Consider the following 25,252-nt stretch of genomic DNA (forward strand, 5'->3'; position numbering starts at 1 on the left):
TTTTTTATGGCTTTTAAATAAGATTCAACAAATCAAACAACTAAAAACGCTCAATATCTATTAAGTAGTCTTATTTTTACTTTAAATTTAAACATACCGATATTCCTAAAAGCTTGTTTGTTACTTTTTACACTTTAAAGAAAGTATTTGAATTAAATTTATAAACATGCGATTGTTTATAGATGGGCTACATACATTTCAAACAACCCACCAAGGCATACTTCAGATAAAACTGTAGGTGAAAACCTGGCTATGGGAACTTCATTGTCTAGCACTAGAGCAGACGTCGAAAAAGCGGTTGAGCTTTGGTACAACGAAATAAATCTTTATGATTTCAATAACCCTCAATGGTCTTCTGCTACTGGTCTGTTTAGTTATTAGCTACAAGTTTCATAAATTATCATTTAGTTTACAAGTGTGAATAAATACTTACTGAAGCTTGTTCATCTATGAAATCAAATAATATTTTTTTAGGTCACTTTACTCAGCTTGTATGGAAAAGTACATCTAGGCTCGGTTGCGCAGTTGCTTATGACAGCAATGGTTATTCGTACACAGTAGCAAGATACAAAGAAAAAGGAAATTTTGTAATGGATGGATTTTTCGAAGCTAATGTACCAAGACCTCTCATATAAAACTTAAATAATTTGTTATATAAAACCCAAGTTTTTTGATTTTAAATTCAATTTAGTATACTTTTGTGAGAAAATCAAGTAAATAAAAAAATAATAAAACAAGAAAAAGAGTTTTTGAAGTCCACTAATAAATGATTTTATTCGTGTTAGTGTTTGTTGTATAATTAAAAACAACAACCTTTTGAGTTTTTAAATGAGTTTTTATAGATATTAACGAAACATTTAAATGCTCTTTAAGGTTTAGTACAGCCGTTAACAAATAATAAAAATATTTTAATGACTTTTTAAAACTAACAACCCTACTAGTACATCTTATTAAGGAATGTTCTTACTAAGTAACTAGTCTTATGAAAATACACTATGACTTAGAACTAAAAATTTTGTTATGATTTTATAGAAGTATAGGTTAAGTAATTTTAAGTTATTAAAAACGAAACAAATAAAAATGTAGTTTTTAAGAGAAAACCAGACAAACTAAGATGTGTTACTGTTTTTGAGAAATTTAATGATACTCTGTTGTTGATACACTAACTACAGATATATAAAGTTATATATAAGAAATTAAGAAAAGTTTTATGTAAGCAATCTATTAAAAAGTATATGAAACATTACTTCAAATAAAAAAATATAATTTAAAAATTACGATAAAAATTCCTTGTACTTACAAATTTTGAATAAACTTTTTATGAAAATTACAAATTGTAGTATGTATTTAAAAATTTAATTAAAATTTATTTCAACAACTATTAAATAGAATTATGCTTGTTTGTCATTTCTCCGAAGTTTACCTTATCAAAAAATAAATATGTTAGAATTCTTATGTAAGTATATTTATTTTATATGAAGACATACACTTTTTCAAAACACATAAGTATTTAAAATAAACTTTTAAAATACATTCAATACGTAGTTAATAATTGTTTAAAAAGCGTTTTTGTAGTTTACAAGACATTTATAAGTTTTCAAATGCAAGAGCGTAATTTTTAAATAAATTCTAAAAAACATAAACTCTAAAAAGTTTTTATAACAAAAACACGTAAAACTTAGTTGCTTTTTAGATAGTATAAACACAGTTGGTTTTAGTGTCAAAACCATTTGATACTACAGTACACTACCGCTTAAGTACGCAAATTGAACCCGACCAAAAAGTGCGTACTTAGCACGGGTAGTGCGTACTTTTTGACGACATAGTATAATATGAAATTTAGTTGTTTGTTTTATTTCTTACAACTAGCCACCAAATAATTAAGCCAAACAAACAAGTCTTTTTATTTTAAATAACATTTAATACATAATTCTAATTTGTAAAATTTTTTAATAAATTTTAAAATGATTTATTTTTTCTATTAAAAGTTTCTACATAATTAATACATACATTTAATATAGAAAGTCAATGTCAGTCAATGACTTAAAAAAATATTAAGCTACATTTTGTTTTGTTAGAGGAAAAGTACCAAACTACATTGTGTTTACCAAACATTTTCAAAACATCAATGTATGTACATTTAAATTAATATATGACTTAACTATTTTGTATTCGTAGGTTTTTTTAACTTTGTCATCTATATTTATTTATTTTATAGCATTACAGCTCAAATATCATTATTCTTTGTACTTTTCTGCAACCACTACATAAGTACTTAGTTTATTAACATTTAATAACAGGACCGTCATAATCTCAGGTTACTTTAGACTACTCAGGATTACTCACCCTAGTTTAAAAGTTGTAAAAGTCTCAGGCTAACTCAGCAGGTTGGCCATTCTACCTGGAAACATAAAATAATCTGGAAAAACTTGATGATTGAAAATTTAGGCAAAAAAACTGGAATTTCTTATAAGTTCTAGTATAACATCCTTTACTTTGTCTTTCTGGATAAGTGCGTACTTAAGGCGTGATGCGTACCAAAAAAAGTGCGTACTTAAGCGGTAGTATACTGTACTATTAGTTGCTAAACTTGCTAGTTACATCAGATTTTTAAATTAAAAAAACAGTATAAAAGTATTTTATTTGATACCTTAATGACCATTATTTTTGTACATTGAAATTATCTTTGAACGTTATTTTCTAAACTCGAAGTTCAAAAAGTTTTTGTGATTGCATAAATCCTACTTAAAAAGTAGGTAAATTATTGGTCTTGTAAAAACACTCTTACTAAACGAAATGTTCTATGCAGATATTACGTAAAAACAAAAACATTGTAAAAATTAAGTTAAAAAGTAAAGTATAAACTCGATTTGATTACTCAAGAAATAACTTTAAATATACTTTTGCTTAAAAATTTATGGTCTCTTTTACTGTTATAATTTAAATTGTGAAGTTGAAACTAAAATTACTAAATATGAAATAAATTAAGTACTATCTAAAAATTGTTGTTTTTTTGTTTTATAAGGCTTTAATCAACTCATAAATAGGTTTGAGTTGATCTCTAATATAGTCTCTGCACAAAAATTGCTATTCTTATATTCCAACGCACTTGATGTCATTTTTGATTTTTTTTTTAAAGATTTTATCTTATATTATTAAAAAATTGTAAGGTATTTCTTTTTTGTATCTAAATTACAAGGAATATATGGAGATGATATTATGGGGTATAAAAAAGTTTTTAAAATAAAAAAAATACTTAGATTTAAATTTTTAGTAACCTACGTCATTGATTTAGAATCTAAATAGTTATAGTTCTTATGACTATTTACTATTGTACAGTTAATTAGCGGTACTTGACAAATATGTACTAAAAAACAAAAAAAAAATTAATGCACGTTGTCTTAATTAAACTAAGTTTACCTTTGTTCTCAACTAAAATATTTGCTAGTTACTTTAACACTAATGTTGAAAACCACTATGTATTTTGATAAGTAAGACTTCTAACAGTACGAAAATTATCATTTACAATATAAATTCATAAAATGCATTATTTATTATATAGTTTATTTTTAAGATACTGTTTGATAAAGCTATTCACAAGTACAATTTAGTATGCTGCTTAAAAAAGCTATCGAGTATAAAGCTTCGAATAACGTGCAATAATGAAAAAATAATTTCCAAGTACAAAAATATATAATTGTGTAAGATAAAGCGTCAGGTTGTTAATAATAATCTAAGCTCTAAATTTAAAACAATGACAAAAATGTACTGATAAGTTAAAAGCAAACATAAAGGTGGTAATAGAACAATCAGACGGTTATATTGCATAATATAGTCATACAGCGAAGTAAAGCCAAGTGTTTTTGCAGTGTAAAAATTCTGGTATAAGCGTAAGATCGATAAAAATACAAACAAAAAAAGTAGAGTGTAAAAGTAAGTATATAATTTAAAACATCTTAATGAAGAGAAAAATATATTAATGTCAAAATTTATTTTCCATTGGAAGAATGCCCATTGCTGCCGTTTTCAAACAGCGGCTCATTTGGAGCTGGTATTTTGATATTGGGTTGAATCTCAACATCCCAAATATCTTTGGCGTATTCAGCAATTGTTCGGTCACTGGAAAACTTTCCGCTGGCAGCTATATTGGCCGCACACATACGAGACCACTTGCCCACATTCTAAAAAGTTGTTCGTGTGAATATTTGTGTTTAAAATATGTTCAATATTGTATAGCTGTTTTAAAGTATTTTATATATTTACGAAAACTAACAAAAACTTAAATAAAAAATTAAGAAAGACAATTAGTATCAACAGTAATTCTTACCATGTAAGTTTCTGAGACTTTTTCTTGACACTCCATGTACGATTGGAAGTCTGCAAGAACTTTGAACCTGTCGAAATTGATCAGATTCTCCATAAACTTACAGAAGAGTCCAGGGTCATGGGGGTTGAAAAATCCACCTGCAATCTGGTCAATTACGTTTTTCAATTCTTTGCATTCTTCGTAATATTTTCTACCGTTGTACCCTTCTCTATAAAACATCAAACATATTATTTACCAGAAACACAACTGACAATTTGAAAGTATTTCATTAACTTTTAGTTTAATTATTTTTTGCACACACGTGTTCCAATTTTAGTTGAACTCTAATGAAAAACAGGAATTTTAGGACAAATTGTAACACTTTAAAAATTAAAAAGAAAAAAAGACTTATTCACAATCGATTTTTAATAGAACAAAAAAAACAAATTTACTTATAAAATGGTAAAATTTTTACAAAATATCCTAGCTATATCTTGTAATCTTTTTTTTTTGTATCTTAATATTTTAGTTTAAATTTTTTAAGTTGACGATTTATACGTTTGTATTTAGATTAATCAAAACGATTAAAAATATTTTTTTAACTTTAAGCTTAATAAAAAAAAAGAGTTTTTTATAGTCTAATAATCTATTTTTATTTTCAAACTTAATAAGTTTTATTATCATGATATTCACTTACTACTGATACGTAATTCTTTGTTAAACTTTATAACTTTTTAAGCTTATTTTAACAACTTAAATATATCACATAAATACATGTTTTGTACATAATCGTTGCAAGCATTTTTCTAGTCTATGTTAAGCCTTACAGACTCTGTAGATCTGTTTATTTATATGCGAAATGTTGTCAATTTAACAAAGTAAATACGCACAAAAACAGTTGTTTTATTTATATTTTTACTTTAACGAGTTTTTTGAAATAGGTAAGTATATTGATCTCAAAGATCTCATTATATATCAAGAAAAACTATAAATCATTATTATTCAGTAAAGTTATTTTTTCTTATATCAGAAGTAATAAAAATACCAAAAAAGTAATCTACTTTTATAAAAGTTAAAACAATTATGATGTATATTCCACATAGCCAAACAACATTCCGAAAAAGCGAATATAAATATATTAAAATTAGAAAATGTCATACACCAAACAAACCTGTCGAGTTTTTGAACTTGTGGCACGGTGAGTCCGAACACAAACATGTTTTCAACTCCCATCTCTTCCGCCATCTCAACATTCGCTCCGTCCATGGTGCCTATTGTCAGCGCTCCATTCATCTGATGCATAATTTATTTTTAAAAAAGTATTTTTTAAAGTAAAATACTAAAGTATTAAATACCATTTGCAACTTAATATGAATAAGTTATTCATTTTGTTTTTTATACTTTATTACACAAAGCTTTTCAAAATCATACAAGATTTCTTTGTCAAGTGATAAATTTTAAATGAAATTTGAAAAAATGTTTGTTAAGTGAGTAGCTTAAAAAATAATTTTAAATTATGACGTATGAATAAATTAAAATAAATACAAAAATTAGAGATTCAGTAATTAAAACTAAAGGTATGTTTATTAATAGATTGTTAATAATTTTGTTTTACCATTTAATGCTACTTGCGTATTTAAGTTAGGTCGCTCTTCCTCAATCAATATTGATTCGCAAGTAGCATTAAATGGTAAAACAAAATTATTAACAATCTATTAATAAACATACCTTTAGTTTTAAATACTGAATCTCTAATTTTTGTATTTATTTTAATTTATTCATACGTCATAATTTAAAGTTATTTTTTAAGCTACTCACTTAACAAACATTTTTTCAAATTTCATTTAAAATTTATCACTTGACAAAGAAGTCTTGTATGATTTTGAAAAGCTTTGTGTAATAAAGTATAAAAAACAAAATGAATAACTTATTCATATTAAGTTGCAAATGGTATATAAATACGTTCAAAAACCTTCCTATAATAGTAAAGTATTAAAATATTCACCATAAACTTCATGTTTCCGGTACCAGACGCCTCAGTTCCTGCCGTTGAAATTTGTTCCGATAAGTCGCAAGCAGGAATCACCTTTTCCGCCAATGACACTCTGTAAAGTTATTTACTAAACAGCTGAAATAGAAACATATTAAACTAAAGCGGTAAAAACAATTTAATAACCTGTAATTTTCAAGGTAGACAACTTTAAGCTTATTACCCACAACAGGGTCGTTATTGACAACAGACCCAATAGAGTTTATCAATTTAATGATCATTTTTGCTGCGTGGTACCCCGGTGCTGCCTGAGAAAAATCAATGAAACAAGTATTATTATTACTAAGTTAGTTGATATTGATTCAAGCAAAAACAACTTTACTTCTACAAAGCTATTCATTTCTAAATTTATATTTTGGTTGCTGCAAAAACTTTAACTTCTGCAAAACTATTTATGAGTACTGTGTTCAATTTTTATATTATTTAAAATAAACAGAACTAATTAGATTTTTTAAATTGTGCAACAATTTATCTATCAATTCGTATTTTACTAGGAAAAAAGGAAGGACTACTAAGATATGTAAACTTGAATAATAGAGATTAATACTTATTATAACACAACATACTTTTCCACCAATCATAACAACTCTTGGGACGAAACTTTTGTGCGGTTCTGCTTTGATGCGGTTGTACATTACGGCAATATTTAGTGCATTCATCAGCTGACGTTTGTACTCATGAATGCGTTTCACCTTTAAAAATTTAATACTTTCAGTTATAAGTACAGCTAAAATTATTTATATGTTTATGTTTATCAATTTTTTTTATTAAGAATACAAAACTATTAAGAATAAAAGTTTCAGTATAATTTTCAGTTTAAATTTTCAATTGTGTTTCAAGTAAAGATGAATCATAGTTTTTAAAATCTTACAAACTTACATACTTCATAATACTTGCAATACTTTTTTGTTTATAGCAACAAAAACTACTTGCTTTTTTACAAAAAATATCGTTTCATGTAAATATAATCATGAATGAAGTATTTGATAAAGAAACACTAAAAAAACTCAAAAATTAAACCAGTTGTGTACCTTAGTAGTGGAACAAATATAATTTAATAAAACTTTGAATACATCGTAATTTAATTGTAAGACTAACTTTAAAAAAAAATAGTCTAAATTCTAGGCTAAAACATATGCAATGCTACTACATGCCTTACAAGTTCATTACAACAAAATCATATTGTTAATATTTGTAAAGTTAAATTTATTTTTTATAAAGCTTAGAAAAAATATGGACTTTTTATAAAAAAATTTAAAGAAACAATTTTTCGTGAAATTCTGTAAACTATTTGCTTGTATTAGATTATATGTTTATTAGTAAGGTCTTTTATTTAGTTAAAGTTTTAAAAATACACACATATATATCACAAGTATACATTTAATAACAAATGTATTAAAATTAATAAATTATAGGTTGTTGTCAAACTTCAACTAAAATACTTAAACAACTTAAAAAGAATTTTCTAAATAATATAAGCTAAACGACTATTATTTTACTATTTTTTGTATAATTGAAGCTTACAGAATATTATCATTTAATTCTAACTAATATTTTTAAACAATTGTAAAACAAATATGTTGTTTTCAGTAATAAAAAACTAAAAAAGATGAAGTTTGTTGGATATATAAAAAAAAATCTACTAGTCTTTAAAAAAACTTGAAAAACTTTTTTGAGTCGAATTTTTTTAAAATTTATTATATATTTAAATACTTTAAATTAGGAACAAATTTTTTGTTTACTTGAATATCAAACATAGCGGACGGGTCAATTGCAATGTTCCATTCTTGTTTGACGAACGCGGCTAACTTGCATTTGTTTTCCTAAATAAGAAAAAGAATTTAAGTAAATATTAATTCGTCTAATAATAACTTAAAATAATATTATAAATGTAGAAAACAAAACGTTTTTTATTATATGAATAGTCGGTTAACTACTATTATTTTGATGTCAAATTAACCTGTTTAATCTGGTGAACTTGGTTTAAAAATGCTCGATCATTCAAATATTTTTCTAAGCCTCTCAAAATAGAAAGGTCGGTGGTGAAGCTTTCCCCGACTTTCTACAAATACGAAAGTGTTATTAAAAAGCTCATCAATTTATTTCCGTAAGCGAAACAAACCTCGGTAATGAGTTCAGACAGGGACGGATTGCAGAGAAGCAGCCACCTTCGCTGAGTTATTCCGTTCGTTTTGTTCTGAAACTTGTTCGTGTTTCCCATCTTGTCTGCCAATTCCACAAAGTCTTTGAACCTGCAGTATGAAGCTCAATTTACCACTGCAAAAAACCTTTGACATAATCTACTAATAATATTTTACAAAAAGTGTTTAAAAATACAAGTATGCAAATACGCCAGCACTGCAACGTGTTTTTGCCCCGAGACATGCAGTGCATGCTCACGTCGTGATTAGTTGCACGTGCGGAATATTACTAACTAGTATTTCGCTAACTAGCAACGTTGCTATGAGCTCAAGTGATGAAAAAAGCATGTTGCTTTAACAACAAGGCCTAGAAAATATAAAGGAAATATGGAAATTATAAAATTTAACTAAGGTGAATAGTAGAAAAAAAATAGTAGTTCTAATTTTTCTGTATACATTAAGTATAAAAACTTACACACGTAAATTATTTCTGGCTGTTGTTAAAAATTTAGGCAAAACATAAATAAAACATTAAATAACAATTCAGTGAATTCTAGAGTTTTTTAGCTGTATATACTGTAAGCAAAATTTAAAAACGAACCGTATAACAGTAAAAACAATACCAATTATAAACATCAAAGTTTAAGTTATAAAGTTGTTACATTTAACAAAGATGAATTAAAGTTTAAACAATCAAGAATTTTACACAAAAATGTATTTCTTTTCTTCCTGTTTACTGAAAATTATTAAACATATTTAGTTTCATAAACTAACTAAAACTAAAAGCTAAACTGTCGTTTATTTAACAAACTCGGTATAGGCATTATTTTGCTGTAACAAAAACAAGACAATATAAAGCGTAAAACGACAAGGTAAATATTTAAAGAGTTTTATATTCAAGCCTTGAAACTACGCTTGAAACAACAAAATTATATACATATTTAAGAATATAACTTTTTTTTATAAGCTAGTATTGCAAAAAAAAAAACATTGTAATAACAGCTCTAGGAATTCAATATTTTCAGTCATTTCCTTGTAAAAATAAATTTCAAAAATATTAAATACCTACCTTCATTTATAAATTTTAACATAGAGACTAGAAAATATGTCTTATTTTTCTGAGTAATTAAATAAAATGTATTAAATCGAAAAGAATATAAATTTGTTTTTAAGCAAAAAAATTATCAGTGTAAAACATTGTTCATTAGTACTTATATACTCACTAATCTAAACACGATTAAAATGTTGTAAAAAATATAAATCTTCAATACACTACCATAAAATTTACAATAGTCATAAGCTTAGATTAAAATATAGTAACTAAAAAAAAATCTACATTTGTTTTTTTATAACAAAAACAAGACAATATAAAGCGTTTAACGACAATAGATACTAAAATTGTTTTATATTCAAGCCTTGAAACTACGCTTAAAATAATTTTTTTTTTTACATATTTTTAAATATAAACTAATCTTAGAAAAAATCTAATATTGCAAAATAAACATTCTTATTAAAGGTTTGAAAATTCCATATTTTCAAGTCATTTATTTACAAAATTAAAATAAAGAGAACATTTTTTTAAAGGTTACTAAAAATTATAAATTTTAACTAAGGGGTTAGATTTTTTTCATATTTCTTTAAATAATTACATAAAAAGGTACAAAATTTAAAAGATGCAACTTGTGTTTTCAACTAAAACTGAATCAGTCTTAAGCATTGTTCATTAGTTTTTATATACCCACTGGTCTAAACATTATTTAAACTTTGTTAAAAACAATAAATCCACAATATACTAGCTTATATAGGTTAACCACAATATTCATAAGCTTAAGTTTTATAATCCAATAACTGAAAAAAAAATTCAAAGATTATACGATTAAATAAAAACAGCTAAATATTTAAACAATTGAAACCTTTAAAGGAATAACAAAGTAAAAAGAGTTTATGAATAGTTTATACCAGTGGTCGTCAAGCTAATCAAATTCTGTGTACACCAAGCTGCAAGAAATAAAATCGGTGCACTCCAAGATCTAATTTTAATAAGCGCCGCTAGTTGTGGAACTACGTAAACACTTTTATTGGTGTTTTTCTTTTTAAAAGTCATAACTCAGTTTGTATTTACATGCAAACCACTTAACAACTGAAGCTGAAACTTTTTATTTGATCCTCTTTTTAGTTGACCTCTTTATTTGTTTTACCTTATTTTCACAATGATATTTTATTTATATGGCTTTGTCTTACATACTTATTAATTGAACACTTCTCCGCAATTACTACAAATCCCCGGTTCAGTACTTTTTAAATATTTTATTAAACATTAACTACATACTCAATCTAACTCTTTGTATATTTTTTTAATCTCAAAATTTCGTGCATTCCTAAATGAGTTTCGCGTACCCTAAAAAATTTGTGCACCCCAAAAAAAGTTTCGTGTACACTAGCGTGAACCAGTGTACACCTCGACGACCACTGGTTTATACAACAAAGCTTAACTAAAGACTTCCTGCTGAAAATCATATAAGCAGTTATACTCTATAACACCAAACACTAACACTTGATTTCTGATGATCTGCGAGTGAATGGCAGCAACGCCGTTAACAGCGTGCGAACCGACGATGCACAGGTGCGCCATGTTCACCCTCTTCTCCCCGTCCTCCTCGATCAGGCTCATCCTCCGCAGCCTGTCCTCGTCGCCGGGGAAGTGCTCTTTCACTTTCTGTTCGTAGTAGAATGTATACTTGTTAAAATTTATTCGATCGAAGTATATGTTACGTGTACAGTGGAGATACTTAATAAGCTTCAAAGGCTACAAGTATTATTTTATAAAATGCTGTTTAACTAATACAAAAAAAATTGTTTTAAATTTTTATACTGGAATAAAAAAAATAACAGACTTAGAACTATTTTATATAAATAAGACTCGTTGAGCAAAAAGTATTGTTAAAAATCTTGACAAACTTCTAAATGCTTGTGGTTGATCATGTAAATGATTTCGAGGTGCCTCGGAAGCATCTGTTCGAGAAGTTGTGTGGGCCACCTTTCGAGAGCTTCGGGGAGAACTGTGTGGTTGGTGTAAGCGCACGTCCTCAACACCAAGTCCCACGCCTCGTCCCACTTTAACTTCTCAACATCGACGAAGATGCGCATCAGTTCGGGAATTGCGAGCGAAGGATGCGTGTCGTTTAATTGAATTGCCACCTAAATATCATTCTGAATCATCATTACACTCAGTTTGGAGCAATTAGAAACACAATGTTTTTTTTTTCTTTTACGTTTTACTTACAAAATATAAACTCTTAAAGAACTAACTTTGTCAGGAAACGAAACGAAGCTAGTTCTAACTTCACTTCTATCACCAAAAGCTGCAGACTTAAATCGTCTAATTATGTCTTGAACAGTAGCACAGACTACAAAGTATTCCTGGCGAAGCCTAAGAGCTTTACCCTCAAAAAACTGAAAAGAAAACACAAATACTTGGTATAAATCTCATTAATTTATATCTAGGTGTTAAAAAACAAAATTATTTGTGTTATTGATTAAAGAAATACGATCAAAGAAGTACAAACATTATCATTTGGATATAGGACTCTTGAAATATTTTCTGCTGAATTTCGATCGCAAACAGCCTCAATGTAATCTCCAGTGTTGACTGTATTTATAAAAATTAAATAATTATTAAAGACATTAAAACAAAAGTTAAAAAATTAAAATTTGTAAGGTATTAGAATAACCTATTCTACAGTTAACTAACTGATTTATAAAAATTAAACTTTAGTGTAAACCTTGTTTTCAAAAATTGACCTTATTTTGTAGAGTTTTATCATAGCTTAAATTTTAAACACTTTTATCCACTTAAAAAATAAAAAGTAACTTTTGAGATAATTAATTCATCCGTGAGTTTAAAGGTTTTATATGGAAAGTGAAAAATAAAAAGACGAAAAAAAATATTTTACTAGAAATATATCTTCTTCCATAACAACTATTTTTTAACTTAGCGATTTTTAATCACTCTAATGAAATATTTTTATTTAGAAAAACGATCTTTTGTTTTTCGTGTATTTTGTCTACATTTTTATATTATTTTTTTTAAACACGAAATTTTATAAATTATTTAGAAAAATAATGTTTACCTAACACGTTAGGCATACAGCTTAAAATATTAAAAACACTTAGATTTTAGTAAAACTTTAAACTTCCCATTAGCAATGAAACAATATTGGTCTATTTGCTTGTATTGAAAACTTTTAAGCATAATAACTGTATCACTCCTATACTTGCATATAGGAGATCCTCAGTTGTTGTAAATTCTATTTGAATAAGACTTATTTACAACAACTGAGAATCTCCTATATGCAAGTATAGGAGTGAAACATTGTTTTGTTTGTAATAAACTGTTAAAATAAATATTGGATAATAACTGTATCTCAAATATCGATTAACACTTTTATACTCTAAAAATATTGATTAATAGCTCATAATCTAAGAATTTATATAAGAGCAAATGTTAATTTATGTTAAGAAACCTTCGTCCCCTTATGGCTTTCAATTAAAATAAGTTGTGTGTTATAAACATTATAGTATTATGTTGTGACACTCACAGACTCCAAGGTTAAATGAGTTGGCAGGTTTAGCAGAGTACAAACGAAGAGTGTTGACCGTGTTGTTGCAATAACCAGGCGTGGGTGTATCATAAGGCATGGCAAACACAACCTATTTTATTTTCAAATTAAAAAGTAGCTGGTAGAGAACTAGAAAAAATTACTAAGAAACACTTCATGTATACAAGTATATACTTACAAGAATATAAAAATAATAAAGCATCAAACCTGAGTATCAACCCATTCACTGGCTTCTTCCCAAGAACCTTGATCGTTGTGATTGACTTTTCCGAAGAAATGAACAGGCACTAAATATTCAGGACGAGCCTTTTCCCATGGGTTTCCATACCTTAACCAATCATCTGCTTCTTCAACCTTAACAATACTTTGAAATCAAAAAATTTAATAAATATATACATATCCTAAAAATAAAAATGAAGTTTTTGTGATAATGGCAATGTTATTTATTTAAATATTTTTTGTAATACCTAAAGTATTCAGGGTTGCCACTCGTTTTTTCAAAAATTTTTCCAGATTTTCCAAATTTCTTCCAGGTTTTTAAAAGTACAGATTTTTGGGTCTATTTTTAGTTTTAAGTTAATTTCTGTATAAGAAAATGTCTTAAATAGTATAAAAACATTGAAAAGATACTGAAAAGTTACTTTAAATGTGTTTTTTATTAAAATTTTTTTGATAATGACAAAAAAAATTTATTTAAATGATAGAATTTTTGTGTCAAATTAAAATTTTACTACTGAAAATGTTAAAATTACTAAAAATTCCAGGTTTTTCCAGGTTTTTTTTCAAAATTTCTTAAATTCCAGGTTTTTCCAGGTTATTTTAGCCTAAATTGTCAAATTCCAGGTTTTTTCAGGTCTCCAGGTAAAGTGGCAACCCTGAGTATTATCGTAACCATTTAACAGCATTCAGATATAGAAACGTTTTTAAATTATTTTCTATCAACATTTTACAAAAACCTGAACATTTTTTTCAGCATGGATGTCAAAATATAGTAATTATTTTCTTAAATTCCAAAAAGCAGCAAAAACTTTCGTTTACAAATAGTTTATAATTATTATATCCAAATATGTAAATATTTATTTTTATCTTTTAATAAAACATAATTTAAAAGAATATATACACTTAATGTCATTTTGACAAAGGTATAAATAAATTAATTGTAAAATTACCTGCCAGCCATCTCGAATCTTTTGGTTAAAAATACCATATTCATAACGAATACCATATCCATAAGCAGCTAAACCTAGAGTAGCCATGGAATCTAGAAAACATGCAGCTAGTCTTCCTAACCCTCCGTTGCCAAGACCTTTCATATTTTATACAATTATAGTATTTTATAAATAAAATACTTTGTTAAACATACAACTGAAATCGATTAAGTACTATTTAAACAGTGCCGAAGTAAACTTCACCAAGAAATGTAAAGCATTAAATGTGTTGTCTATTTTGAATAAAAAAGGTATAATTTTATAATACAAATTTAAAAGTGTTTAAACTAAATTACCAGCATCTTCTTCAAGCTCTTCTAATTCCTCAATATCAAGACCAAGTTGGTACATTGCTTCATCACACTTATTTTGCAAACCTAAATTCACCATCGTATTTTGAAGAGTCCTACCCATGTAGAATTCCAATGACAGATAGTAAACTCTCTACGTTTAGAATTAAATTGTTAAATTATTTTTTCTAGTTTTGTTAAAGTACCTCTAAGAAAAATTACATCACTGTATTAGAAAAAGCATAAAAATAAAAAGCATATTTAAATATAGAATGTTTGTTTAAATATTATACCTCAAACAGCTTGTTAAAGTAAAATTTCATTTTCAATATTATAGTACTCAAAAAATTTAACTTACTGTTTTTTATACAAATTGTAGCTTTATCTTATTATTTAGAATTTTGTATAAAACTTTTTGAACAGCTTTTTTCCGGTGCATAACTTACTAAAAATATATAACAGAATACATTTCATTTTCTTTAAATTTATTTAAGTACTTTCAAGTAGGACTCGTCAGAAATAGTTTCCTACTGAATTGGAATGAATACAAATTGAAATAAAACTATACTGCAGTTTAAAGTTTTAAGATATAAAATGACGTAATAATCAAATGTTAAAAATTAAATAAGTGCTAATGCTAAACAACTTTGGTATACTAATAAAACTCGGTAGAATTAAAACAATCTAAATAAAGAAGCAATAAAAATTTTAAATTAAAACTATGCTTAAAAATAAAGTTTAACAAGAAACTAATTACTTTAAAATTACTAATATAAGGATTTAAAAAGTCTAGTTTGGTAAACGAACTTTTTCTGCTTACATAAACTGGGCCTTAAAGATTGAATACATAAGGCTTCCAGAATATGCAATTGAAAAGAGTTCTCCGCTCTCACTAAGACTGAAAATTTGTCCTTTTTATAATTTTTAACACACTCAGGATTGTCCAACAAATGTTGCCCAATCGCCAAGAAGTATTTTTAGTTGGTTTCTCAAAACGGCCATCAAACCACTTTTTCAAGACTTTCGGAACATGTTGATCGATTCTTACATGAAACCTTTGAGATGTTTTTCCCACGTAGTCACTACCACAGTGACAACTAAATTTATAGATGATGTTACTTTTTTCATGTGTGGGAGAAACATCTTGTAAATTCCACTTAGAGGTCGATCAGTATACAAAACTGTTCTTAAATGAACAGAGCTGAAAACTTGGCTTATTTCCTCTGAAATTTTCTTAGAAAACCTCTCAGAAATATTTCCAAGGTAAGGAAGTTTTAAGTATACTGAACACTTCTGAGGGCCAATCATTTTTAAAGCTGTTGAACTTCTAGCTCTTGTTATAACTTTCGAAACTAAGTTACCTGGATAACCAAGCGAAAGAAAAGTGTTTTCAACTCGCCTTCAAGAAAGCAAGGAGAACAAAGTCTGGTGAAACGCTTCACCATACCCGTTAAAACTCCTAACTTCTGCTTGACTGGACCAAAAGATGCCCACGGAACATATAATGCTTCTAAATTTAATTTACAATGAATTTTAGTTAAAAGTTCCCCCTCAACTGATCGTTGGACACAAACATCTAAAAAGTTTAACAAATTGTTGTGTTCTTCTTCTTTTGTAAAACTGAGATTTTTGTGAAGATTATTAAGATCATTAAGAAAACTGGAGCTCTCTTGTCTATTTTCAAACATAACAAAAGTGTCATCTACGTATCGAAGATACATGAGAGGACTTTTACATTTCAAAAACTTTTTCTAAATATCTATGTTAAATAAATATTTATAACAGATTTCTTTGAAATATAGTACATATGTTAATTAAACATAAAATCTAATTTAATTTTATTAATATTAAAACTATACAACTAACAAACTTCTCAAAAAATAAAAAATATATGTTTTATTTAAAGCCAGATTAATTTTAAAGCTGCAAACAAAAACAATACTGAGTATGGTAAAAATGTCAAACATACTTTTGGATCTTTCTCATAGTAATATTGTTGAGTACGAATCCATCTTCCTACAAGTTGGTCACGAACTGAATTTGCTAAAGCAAAGTAATAATCGCGTGATGTAGCTACATTTCTATCTTTGGCAAGAGTGAAATGAAGGTGACGATTGAAAGCCTAACAAATGTTTATAACATTTTCAATTTACACATACAAATATGTATTTGGTGCATAATAAACTAACAATCTCTTTAAAAGTTAACTATATAAACTAAAACTCTTATTCATTTAATAAACAACTAGTAGAAAAAATATTTTACAGCTAGCAACTTGCACAAGTAAAAGTTTTAATTTAATAACTAGATTTTAATAAATTTTTAAACATTAAGTTATTTGCAAATGTAAAACGGAGAGTAAATAGCAAATACTTTAAATTGTATTTAAACATGATTATAGCAAAGAAATAAAACTAAAGCATTACAAACAACTAAAATATTTAAAAATCTAACTTTTCCAAACATAAGTATAAACAAACTACAGTAAATATAAAAATTCACTGAATAGTTAATACATATTCATAAAATAAAAAACTTGAAACTCATAAATGCAACAAAATATTTTAAAAACATATTTAAATAATCTATATTAAACTAACAGTTTTAATATCATTTACACCATCTAAAGCAGCTACTCCTCTTACTGAAATCTGTCTTCTTTTATCTTTATCTACTTGAGGTATTTTAGATTCTTCATTAGTTTCCATTTTATTCTTAGAAACTACAAACTAATGATTATTTTTATGATTTACTATATTTTATACTGTATACTGATATTTTACTTACTTTTGAAAAAATAACTTAAAGAAATTTAGCTAAGTATAGTATTATCAGTTCAAAATACTTTTCTGAAAATAAAGTTTTGAGTAAGAAGCTAATTAAATATTTCTATTTATTTTTATTCAATTTTTTTTAACTATTTATACTGAAAGTAATAATCATTTTAAACAATTAGCAGTTTTGTTTAACAAAACATAAATTTACACTATGCATTATTTGCTAAAATTTGTAATTTACACTAAAAAAAGTACACCACATACATCAACTCAACAATGAAGATTTTGTTTTGTATAAAGATTCTCACAAATTAAAAAATATACATTGTGTTTTAATAACATTTTTACCTCCATTCATTATAAGTTAGTACTGTTTGTAAACTTAATTTACAAATATCTATTTACATCTATCAAGGGTTCCAAAGAAATTTTCAAAAAGAAAGTAGAACTTTTAGTTTTTATTTTTTTTTTTTGGAACAAAGTTACAAAAAAAGCTTAGTTTAATTTTGAGTCACTGCTAAAAGCTTCTAATTTCTTTTTCTATAAATAAACTATATAAAAAAGACACTACTTCATATGTGATTATGCAACAAGCTCTTCTTAGACCAACATTTTTTAATAAATATTTTTTTATTGACCTATAAATAAATAATATTCCAACTTTAAAATAAACAGCATATTATATTACTGTACACACGTATCTTACTTCTGTTCACAAAGAATTACCTATTTTTTTTAAATAAAAAAGGCACAAAGTTAAAGCCTAAAAATACGCTCTTTTCTAAAGTTGCTGAAGTTTAGTTGTAAATTTTGTATAATCCTTCATTTATAAAAAAATGCACCTTAAAAAAACTATTTTATCATTCTATTGTTTAGATTAAAATATTTGATTTTGAAACCATCAGTACTCTTTTAAAGTAAAGAAAAAAAACAGAATCATAAACAACAGCCTGGTTTCTCCTACTTACTTTCTACTCTAGTAGTCTCCACAATGTGCACAAAACTCATTCTGAATCTTACACTAAATACTCTTAAATTTATAATGAAGAGAATAAAAAAGAGCAAAGGCATATTTAGGAGGAGCTTTTAAACTTACACTAGTTATTTTGGAGTTGATGATGACCGGCAAAAAAATATTTTTTGTATATTTAAGGTGGGTAGGAGTCAAAAATGCACCAAGGGACACTTTTGCACGGATGAATTTTTTTTTAACTTATTTAATTTTTTTTTTATTTTTTTTTTTATTTAAATTTTTTACTTTTACTATTTTCACTAATTCTGTCACCCCTAACCCTTACCCTTGGTTGTAATTTTTTTTATATTAAATCTATTGTTTTTTAATTCATTTTAATTAATAATTTTTATTAGATTTTTTTTTTACTTTCACTGTTATCCCTAACCCTTATCCTCAGTCAATAACTTCTTTTTTTTATAATATATTTTCTTTTATTTATTAAATAATAATTTTTATTAGTTATTTTTTTATTCATTATTTATACTATCACTGTTACCCCTAACCCTCGGTCAATAAACTTATTTTTCTTCTTTTTTTTTGTTCTTCTTGTTTTTGTTATAATGCTTTACTAATATATTTTTTTACACTCATGCAAAAATGACCCTTTGTGCAAAAGTGACTCTCTGTGCAAAAGTGTCATTGTGAAAAAGTGTCCCTTTGTGCAAAAGTGTCTTTGTGTATATTTGACCCGTTTTCATTTAAATTAAGTATTGAAATTTATTTTTACAATAAACTTTGAGAATAGTAACTATATTTTTGAGGAATGTTGAGCTTGGAGTGCATAGAACTTTTTTTATTATAGTTAAGTATTCAAAGACTTCAATTACCCTTATAATCACTGGTCTACATCCTTTAAAAATTAAATTAAATTGCATTACTACTTTTAACTCATTTTGTGTAGTAGTAGCTGATATACTTAACTATTAGTACTGAAAATGTTAGCTACTTTGATATATTTAATTTTTAAACTTAATCTTGAGTTTTTCTGTAGATTTATGAAAAGCCAAGTTTTCCCAGAGTTTACTGTAAGTGTAGTTTTGGGAACAATGTACTTATTTTATTGATTTAAAAACTTCATCTTCTGTATTAAGGGCATAGGGGCGAGGTCCAACATTTTTTTTACTAAAAATAACGTTGGATCGAATATGAAAATATGAAATAATTACAAGCCAGTTTTTATAGAATAAAAAAAAATTATTTCACTTTTGAGATATTGTAACTTTTATAAAAAGTTTCCAATACAAACGTCTGGACCACAAATTTTTTGGGGTCAATTTTCTCAGAAATTTAAAATATCACTAAAAATATATCTTCTCCTTCATTTTTTGAGCTAGAAACCTCAAACTTTCAGGAAACGTTCCTTTAATAGTTTAAAAGACTTTAAATGTTGCGTTTTAAAAATATTAAAAAATAAAAATTTTAGACTGTTAAAAATAGGTGTTTTTTTTTTTAATAAAAAATTTATTTTTCAAAATTAAAAAAGTCCACCATTCAATCTTTTTAAAATTTAATAACAGACCTTCTGTGGAAATTTGAAGAAGATGGCTTAAAAAATGAAGGAGAAGATAAACTTTTAGTGAAATGGTCTTTTTTCACGTTTTTAGTTTGCATTAAGAACCTATTGAGGTCACTAAGTTTGATCGCTTATATCTCAAAAATTACTTTGAATTTTTTCAAGCAGTTAAAAATGTCTGATTGCTCAGATAAAACTCTATAAAATAAGATCAACTTTTAAAAATCAAGTAGGACCCCCTATGCCCATAAATAGTGTGTCTTAATAGTTAAACAGTGAAAACTTTTACTAATTTGATAGTTTTCAAAAACTGTGAAAACTAAAAATCTATCAAACTTTTGTAAGTCAATCATACTTCATTGCTGCAATTTTTTAAGCAAAAAATCCTGTGAGAAAAAACTATCCGGAGTCATATTAGGTAGTCAACACAAAATAAGAATTTTGAAATTTAAATGCATAAGTTTTTTTTTTAATACTGTTAATCAAGCGTAAATACCTAAATAATATAAAAATAACTTGATAAATACATAGTTATTTATAAAAAAATTAAAGCTATAAAAAATTATCTTAGATGTAAGAAAAACTTCCAAACTAGTCAGAGTTTTGAAAAAAACAATCAAATAAACTTGAATTAGCTTAGCTTAATAGTTCAAAATATCTCAACAATCTACATTATTAGTTACTACTAACTCACTATTTAAGTTATAGTAAATGTAACAAATAATAATATTAGTAATAAGTAACAGAGTTTCCACACACTGAGTTATTTTGAGTATGTGGCAACTTGTTTAATTACATCTACTGTAAAGTATAAAATAAAGTTGGTAATTAATAGATTTAAAATTGTCATGATAACATATTAAAATGTTAAGGCTGGTAGATAAAAGTGTTAATGAAACTTAAAAAAAATATTTTTTATCTGATATATATATACATATATACTATTTGAATTTATTAAATTTGATAGTAAATGAAAATTTCTAGCATCAATATTGTTATTAAAGACTTATATTTTAATAAAACTTTATTTATTTAAGTTTTAATAAAATTCTACTATTTTCTGAAACTTTTATTTATTTTAGAAAACTAGTTGTAGTAGGGCGTATCTCAAAGTTATTATAGAAGACAAAAATTAAAACATCAGTTGTTTAAAAGAGTCCTTTAAGAAGATTATATTAGTTTTTATCTTTAACAATGATGGGTAAAAATGTAGTAAAAGGTAGTAGAACAACAGGGTTTCCTAAAAGGGACATTATTGCTTCCTAAATTGTTAGAAGAGTGTGTAAGGAACAATTAGTAAAAAGCAGAAAATTTAAAATTCCATGCAATTATAGAATTTTTAATAAAACTAACTTACACAAGATATTCTTGGGTTTCCATTGAAAAAAAAGTCTGATGGATAATGACAACTGATGGGAAATTTAAAACTTACTTAAGATATTCTAGGGTTTGTAAAGAAAAGTTGAAATGGGGGGGGGGAGATTAGTTTTTAATTTTAATCCCAGGAGCAGTTATGAAAAATAACTAAAACTTTTCAGTTTTTAATATTGTTAAGACCAACATGCACAGCTTTAAAATAACTAGAAAGAAAAAAGTGAACGCTCACAACTATGGTCAATGGATTGGTGTGGAGAAAGACCTTTCTGTCATAGACCCTAGGTATTAAAACAAGCATTGGATATATAGATTTTTTTTCCTATGGTAAAAAAAAACATCAGTCTCAAACTTTACTCCTTGCAACTATAAACGATATATAGTAAATAGTGCTAATTCAACTCCAAAGTATTTTAGATACTTATGTATCATTCATAACCTTGAACAAACTAAGCATACCTGTAATTATTTTGCAGCTTCAATGGAGATTTTACTGTCACTCTAAATACAAACTTCCCAAATATAAAACTTAAATGTAAAACTAAACCAGGTGTTATTTTTATATTTTATACGCAACACGTATTTATATCCCAATGCTTGCGAAAGTTTTTGTGAAAACAAAAAGAGTGGGGAATTATTTTTTCCAAAGGATTTTTTCAAAGTTATCGTGTAAATGAAAGTTATGTGGTCAATAAACTTACTTATCCAGGCGATCAGAAAAACCAAAACATCGGTAAGACCGAACGACAACTATTCGTAAAAATAAAGGAGCATGTAAATTGTAAGTCCATTTGACAGTGAAGTTTTTTAACACATTAAGAATTGTACAAAATTAAAAATTGTAGTAAAGTTTATAACTACCTTGAAGTTATCAAAGTTTGTAATGCTTATAGTAATTTATTACCAACAGAAGCTCTGTTAGTTACAAAACTTCGACCTAATTTAAATAATCAAGTTGGTCCTGATAAAGGATCAAGACTCAAGGTCAAGAGATATTATTAACATTTCAAATAGTCCATTTTGATTTTCGATTTGTTTTTTTTTAATAATCTTTTTTTAAGTTACTTGTCATGATTATTATTTGTGTATTTTTCAATAAATCTTAATCTGAATATCTCGTTTCTAATATTTTCGTTAGTAAGTTGATTTTAAGTTGATTTTAACAAAGGAATAAGTAACTCTGAAAGCTTGTTCAAACTTTAATGAAGTGTAATGAAAAAAAAAATGTACTGTCTTGTAATAAAATGGTATTAAAATTTTTTTGAGGATCTTCCAGTACTAAAATGACGAAATCAATTGAGTATTCATTTTTTATATTATCTACCATTTATAAGAACATTAAGCGGTAAATTAATTGAAAAGTATTATACTTGTTATCTACAAAGTCAATGAATGTATTTTCTTTACTTACAGGAAATTTAACTTGTTTCTAGTTATTGTTTAGAACTATGCTTTTATATATTTTAGAGGTCTTAGCTTAGGTACAAGTAAAATTTATAATCTAATTAGTTAAAGAATCCGTACAGTTTATCTAGTTTTATTTAATATTGTACATTTTAAACAAAAAAAATCGTTCCAAAAAATTAAAATGTTTTTAAGTTTGTAGAAATATTCTATAAAAATTGTTTAAGCTATTTTTTTTAAATCGAATTACAAAAATTTGCTTTTTCGGATAACCAAAGAACTTACACAACAATTTTAGTTGCTAAATCAACTATTTTTGTTTTGATATAACAGTTTTTTGATATAAAAAAATGCTTAACAAAAATCTTTGACTAGCTTTTTGTAACTATTTCGTTGTTTTATCTTATGTTTAAGATTTAACTATTAATTAAATTTAAACTCTTTGACCACATTTATGACCGCAAATATATTTTAGTGTTTCATTAAATTTCAAAGAAAGTTATTTTTGTATTCATTTTCATATCATAAATATAAAGTATTTCTAGGTATTACAATATGAGTAAAGTGTGACAAAACGTTTTATTTATATAAATTAAGTTTATTGTTAATTAAAATATAATTTTTTAAAGAAAAAAAAACAAATCCTAAAAGTTTTGTGTTTAAGACTTATTTGATATCTATTTATAAAGTTAAAACAATCCTTGCAAAGCAGATATTCAAAAAGTACGTTTAAAAAAAAATCGTAGTTTGTTAAGTAACACCTGAACACTTTTTAAAATTCTATAAATGCTTGTAAATAACTTCACTAACCTACATAACATCTAAACATGTAAGAAAGTTTTTGTTTAAAATAAAGAAAAATTCATTGATCGTTGGTCAAAATTTTAGGTAAGTTAAAACTAATACTACGTTATTAATATTAAGAAAATCCGATCACAAGACTGATGTGCTGTTTATTTTTGAGATAAAATTGTTACAACTTATAATGTTAAGTCATAGTAAAACTAGTGTTTATATTTAAACTCCTTTATTGTACTATAAGAATCTATTAACACCGCTGTAATACAAACAAAGTAAGTAGTTATTATATTTGTTTAGTGTTTATCATTTAATATTATCATTAAATATAAGTTAATTCATGCATAAACATAAGTTAAATGATTAGTTAAACATTAGTTAAATAAGTTACTTCAAAACTTTGCAATTTTTATGTATGTTTATGTTGAAAAATTTAAATTTTGTGTCTGATTTTAGAAGTTTTTTGTTTATTTCAGTTTGTTGTATAAAATAAAAGTCGTAAATATTGCTAACAATTTTAGTCACAAAGATTTTGGAAATAAAGTTTTCAGAGTACTACATGAAGGTTAATTTGTTTAAAGTTAAATGCCAGTATTTATTTCGGCCATCATCAACAAGTTGAGATGTTTTATGCCATCGATAATAAAAAATGAACTTTACCGCAAGATCAACAACAACAGCATCCGAGACAATCCTACGACCGGTTTCGTCCTTATTAGGACTCATCAGGCAGGAATAGTCGCGAGAAACCGCTATTGTGATCTTAAAAAAGCGGGCTTAAGTACAATGTACTGAAGCGACCGAGCGCAGACTATAATCTTACAACAAGCTGACAATGTCTGAGACGTTGAGCTGTGAATGATTAAGCTGTGTCATTTTTTTAACTTTACCCACAAACGGTCGCTTCAGTACATTGTACTTAAGCCCGCTTGTTTAAGATCACAATAGCGGTTTCTCGCGACTATTCCTGCCTGATGAGTCCTAATAAGGACGAAACCGATCGTAGGATTGTCTCGGATGCTGTTGTTGTTGATCTTGCGGTAAAGTTCATTGTTTATTATCGATGGCATAAAACATCTCAACTTGTTGATGATGGCCGAAATAAATACTGGCTAAAACTGATCAAACGAGCGCAGACTATAATCTCACAACAAGCTGACAATATATGAGACGTTGAGCTGTGAATGATTAAGCTGTGTCATTTTTTCAACTATACCCACAAACGGTCGCTTCAGTACATTGTACTTAAGCCCGCTTTTTTAAGATCACAATAGCGGTTTCTCGCGACTATTCCTGCCTGATGAGTCCTAATAAGGATGAAACCGGTCGTAGGATTGTCAGGGATGCTGTTGTTGTTGATCTTGCGGTAAAGTTCATTGTTTGTTTAAAGTTAAATGTAATGCTCAATTCGAATAGTTGTATAGCAGTTTTTTTAGAAACTTAGAACTTAAGGTTACGATTAAATTTTTTTATAAAGTACAATTAAACTTTTCAACATAATTATTAAAACTAAAAAAATTATTGCTAACTATTATAAAAAAAGTTTTTTTAATAAATTAATACATAGGTTTCATTAATTAAAAGTAAAATTTTAAAATTAAACTTTTGTAACTTTTGAAGTGCAAAGTATACTGTTTATATTTTCAAAATAATTTGTTTTCTTTTTTGAATTTTACTAAAACGACATAAGTATAATCTATGAAATTTATTTATCTATAAATTTTATCTATGTTAAAATAAATCAAAAAAAAAAACAG

At 26.3% G+C, this 25,252-nt stretch overlaps 1 protein-coding gene across 1 annotated transcript; it reads right to left on the minus strand.

Moving 5' to 3' along the window:
* Nucleotides 1-3,547: 3,547 nt before the first annotated feature.
* LOC145843150 (glycogen phosphorylase, liver form-like) lies at nt 3,548-17,342 on the minus strand. Its single transcript, XM_082950615.1, has 19 exons — nt 17,215-17,342; nt 16,584-16,736; nt 14,621-14,768; nt 14,286-14,422; nt 13,324-13,470; nt 13,096-13,207; nt 12,064-12,146; nt 11,807-11,950; nt 11,456-11,695; nt 11,050-11,213; nt 8,479-8,608; nt 8,317-8,418; nt 8,099-8,179; nt 6,923-7,048; nt 6,483-6,604; nt 6,312-6,411; nt 5,478-5,599; nt 4,328-4,535; nt 3,548-4,181 (listed from the first exon to the last, which is right to left on the minus strand). Exons 1-19 carry the CDS (start codon nt 17,320-17,322, stop codon nt 3,990-3,992), a joined length of 2,619 nt encoding a protein of 872 aa, XP_082806741.1. The 5' UTR covers nt 17,323-17,342; the 3' UTR covers nt 3,548-3,989.
* Nucleotides 17,343-25,252: the final 7,910 nt, after the last annotated feature.

Source organism: Thalia democratica, chromosome 1 (assembly GCF_965202585.1).
Source record: "Thalia democratica chromosome 1, ktThaDemo2.hap1.1, whole genome shotgun sequence".
In the NCBI taxonomy this organism is placed as follows: domain Eukaryota; kingdom Metazoa; phylum Chordata; class Thaliacea; order Salpida; family Salpidae; genus Thalia; species Thalia democratica.

Bases quoted from the DNA above. Each gene is read 5' to 3' on its own strand.
- LOC145843150 (XM_082950615.1), bottom strand. From the start codon at position 17,322: ATGGAAACTAATGAAGAATCTAAAATACCTCAAGTAGATAAAGATAAA. The intron at 12,147-13,095 runs GTGAGTGTCACA...TTATAAATACAG, and splicing joins CTCATTTAACCTTGGAGTCT to TCAACACTGGAGATTACATT. The intron at 5,600-6,311 runs GTGAATATTTTA...ATTATGCATCAG, and splicing joins CCGGAAACATGAAGTTTATG to ATGAATGGAGCGCTGACAAT.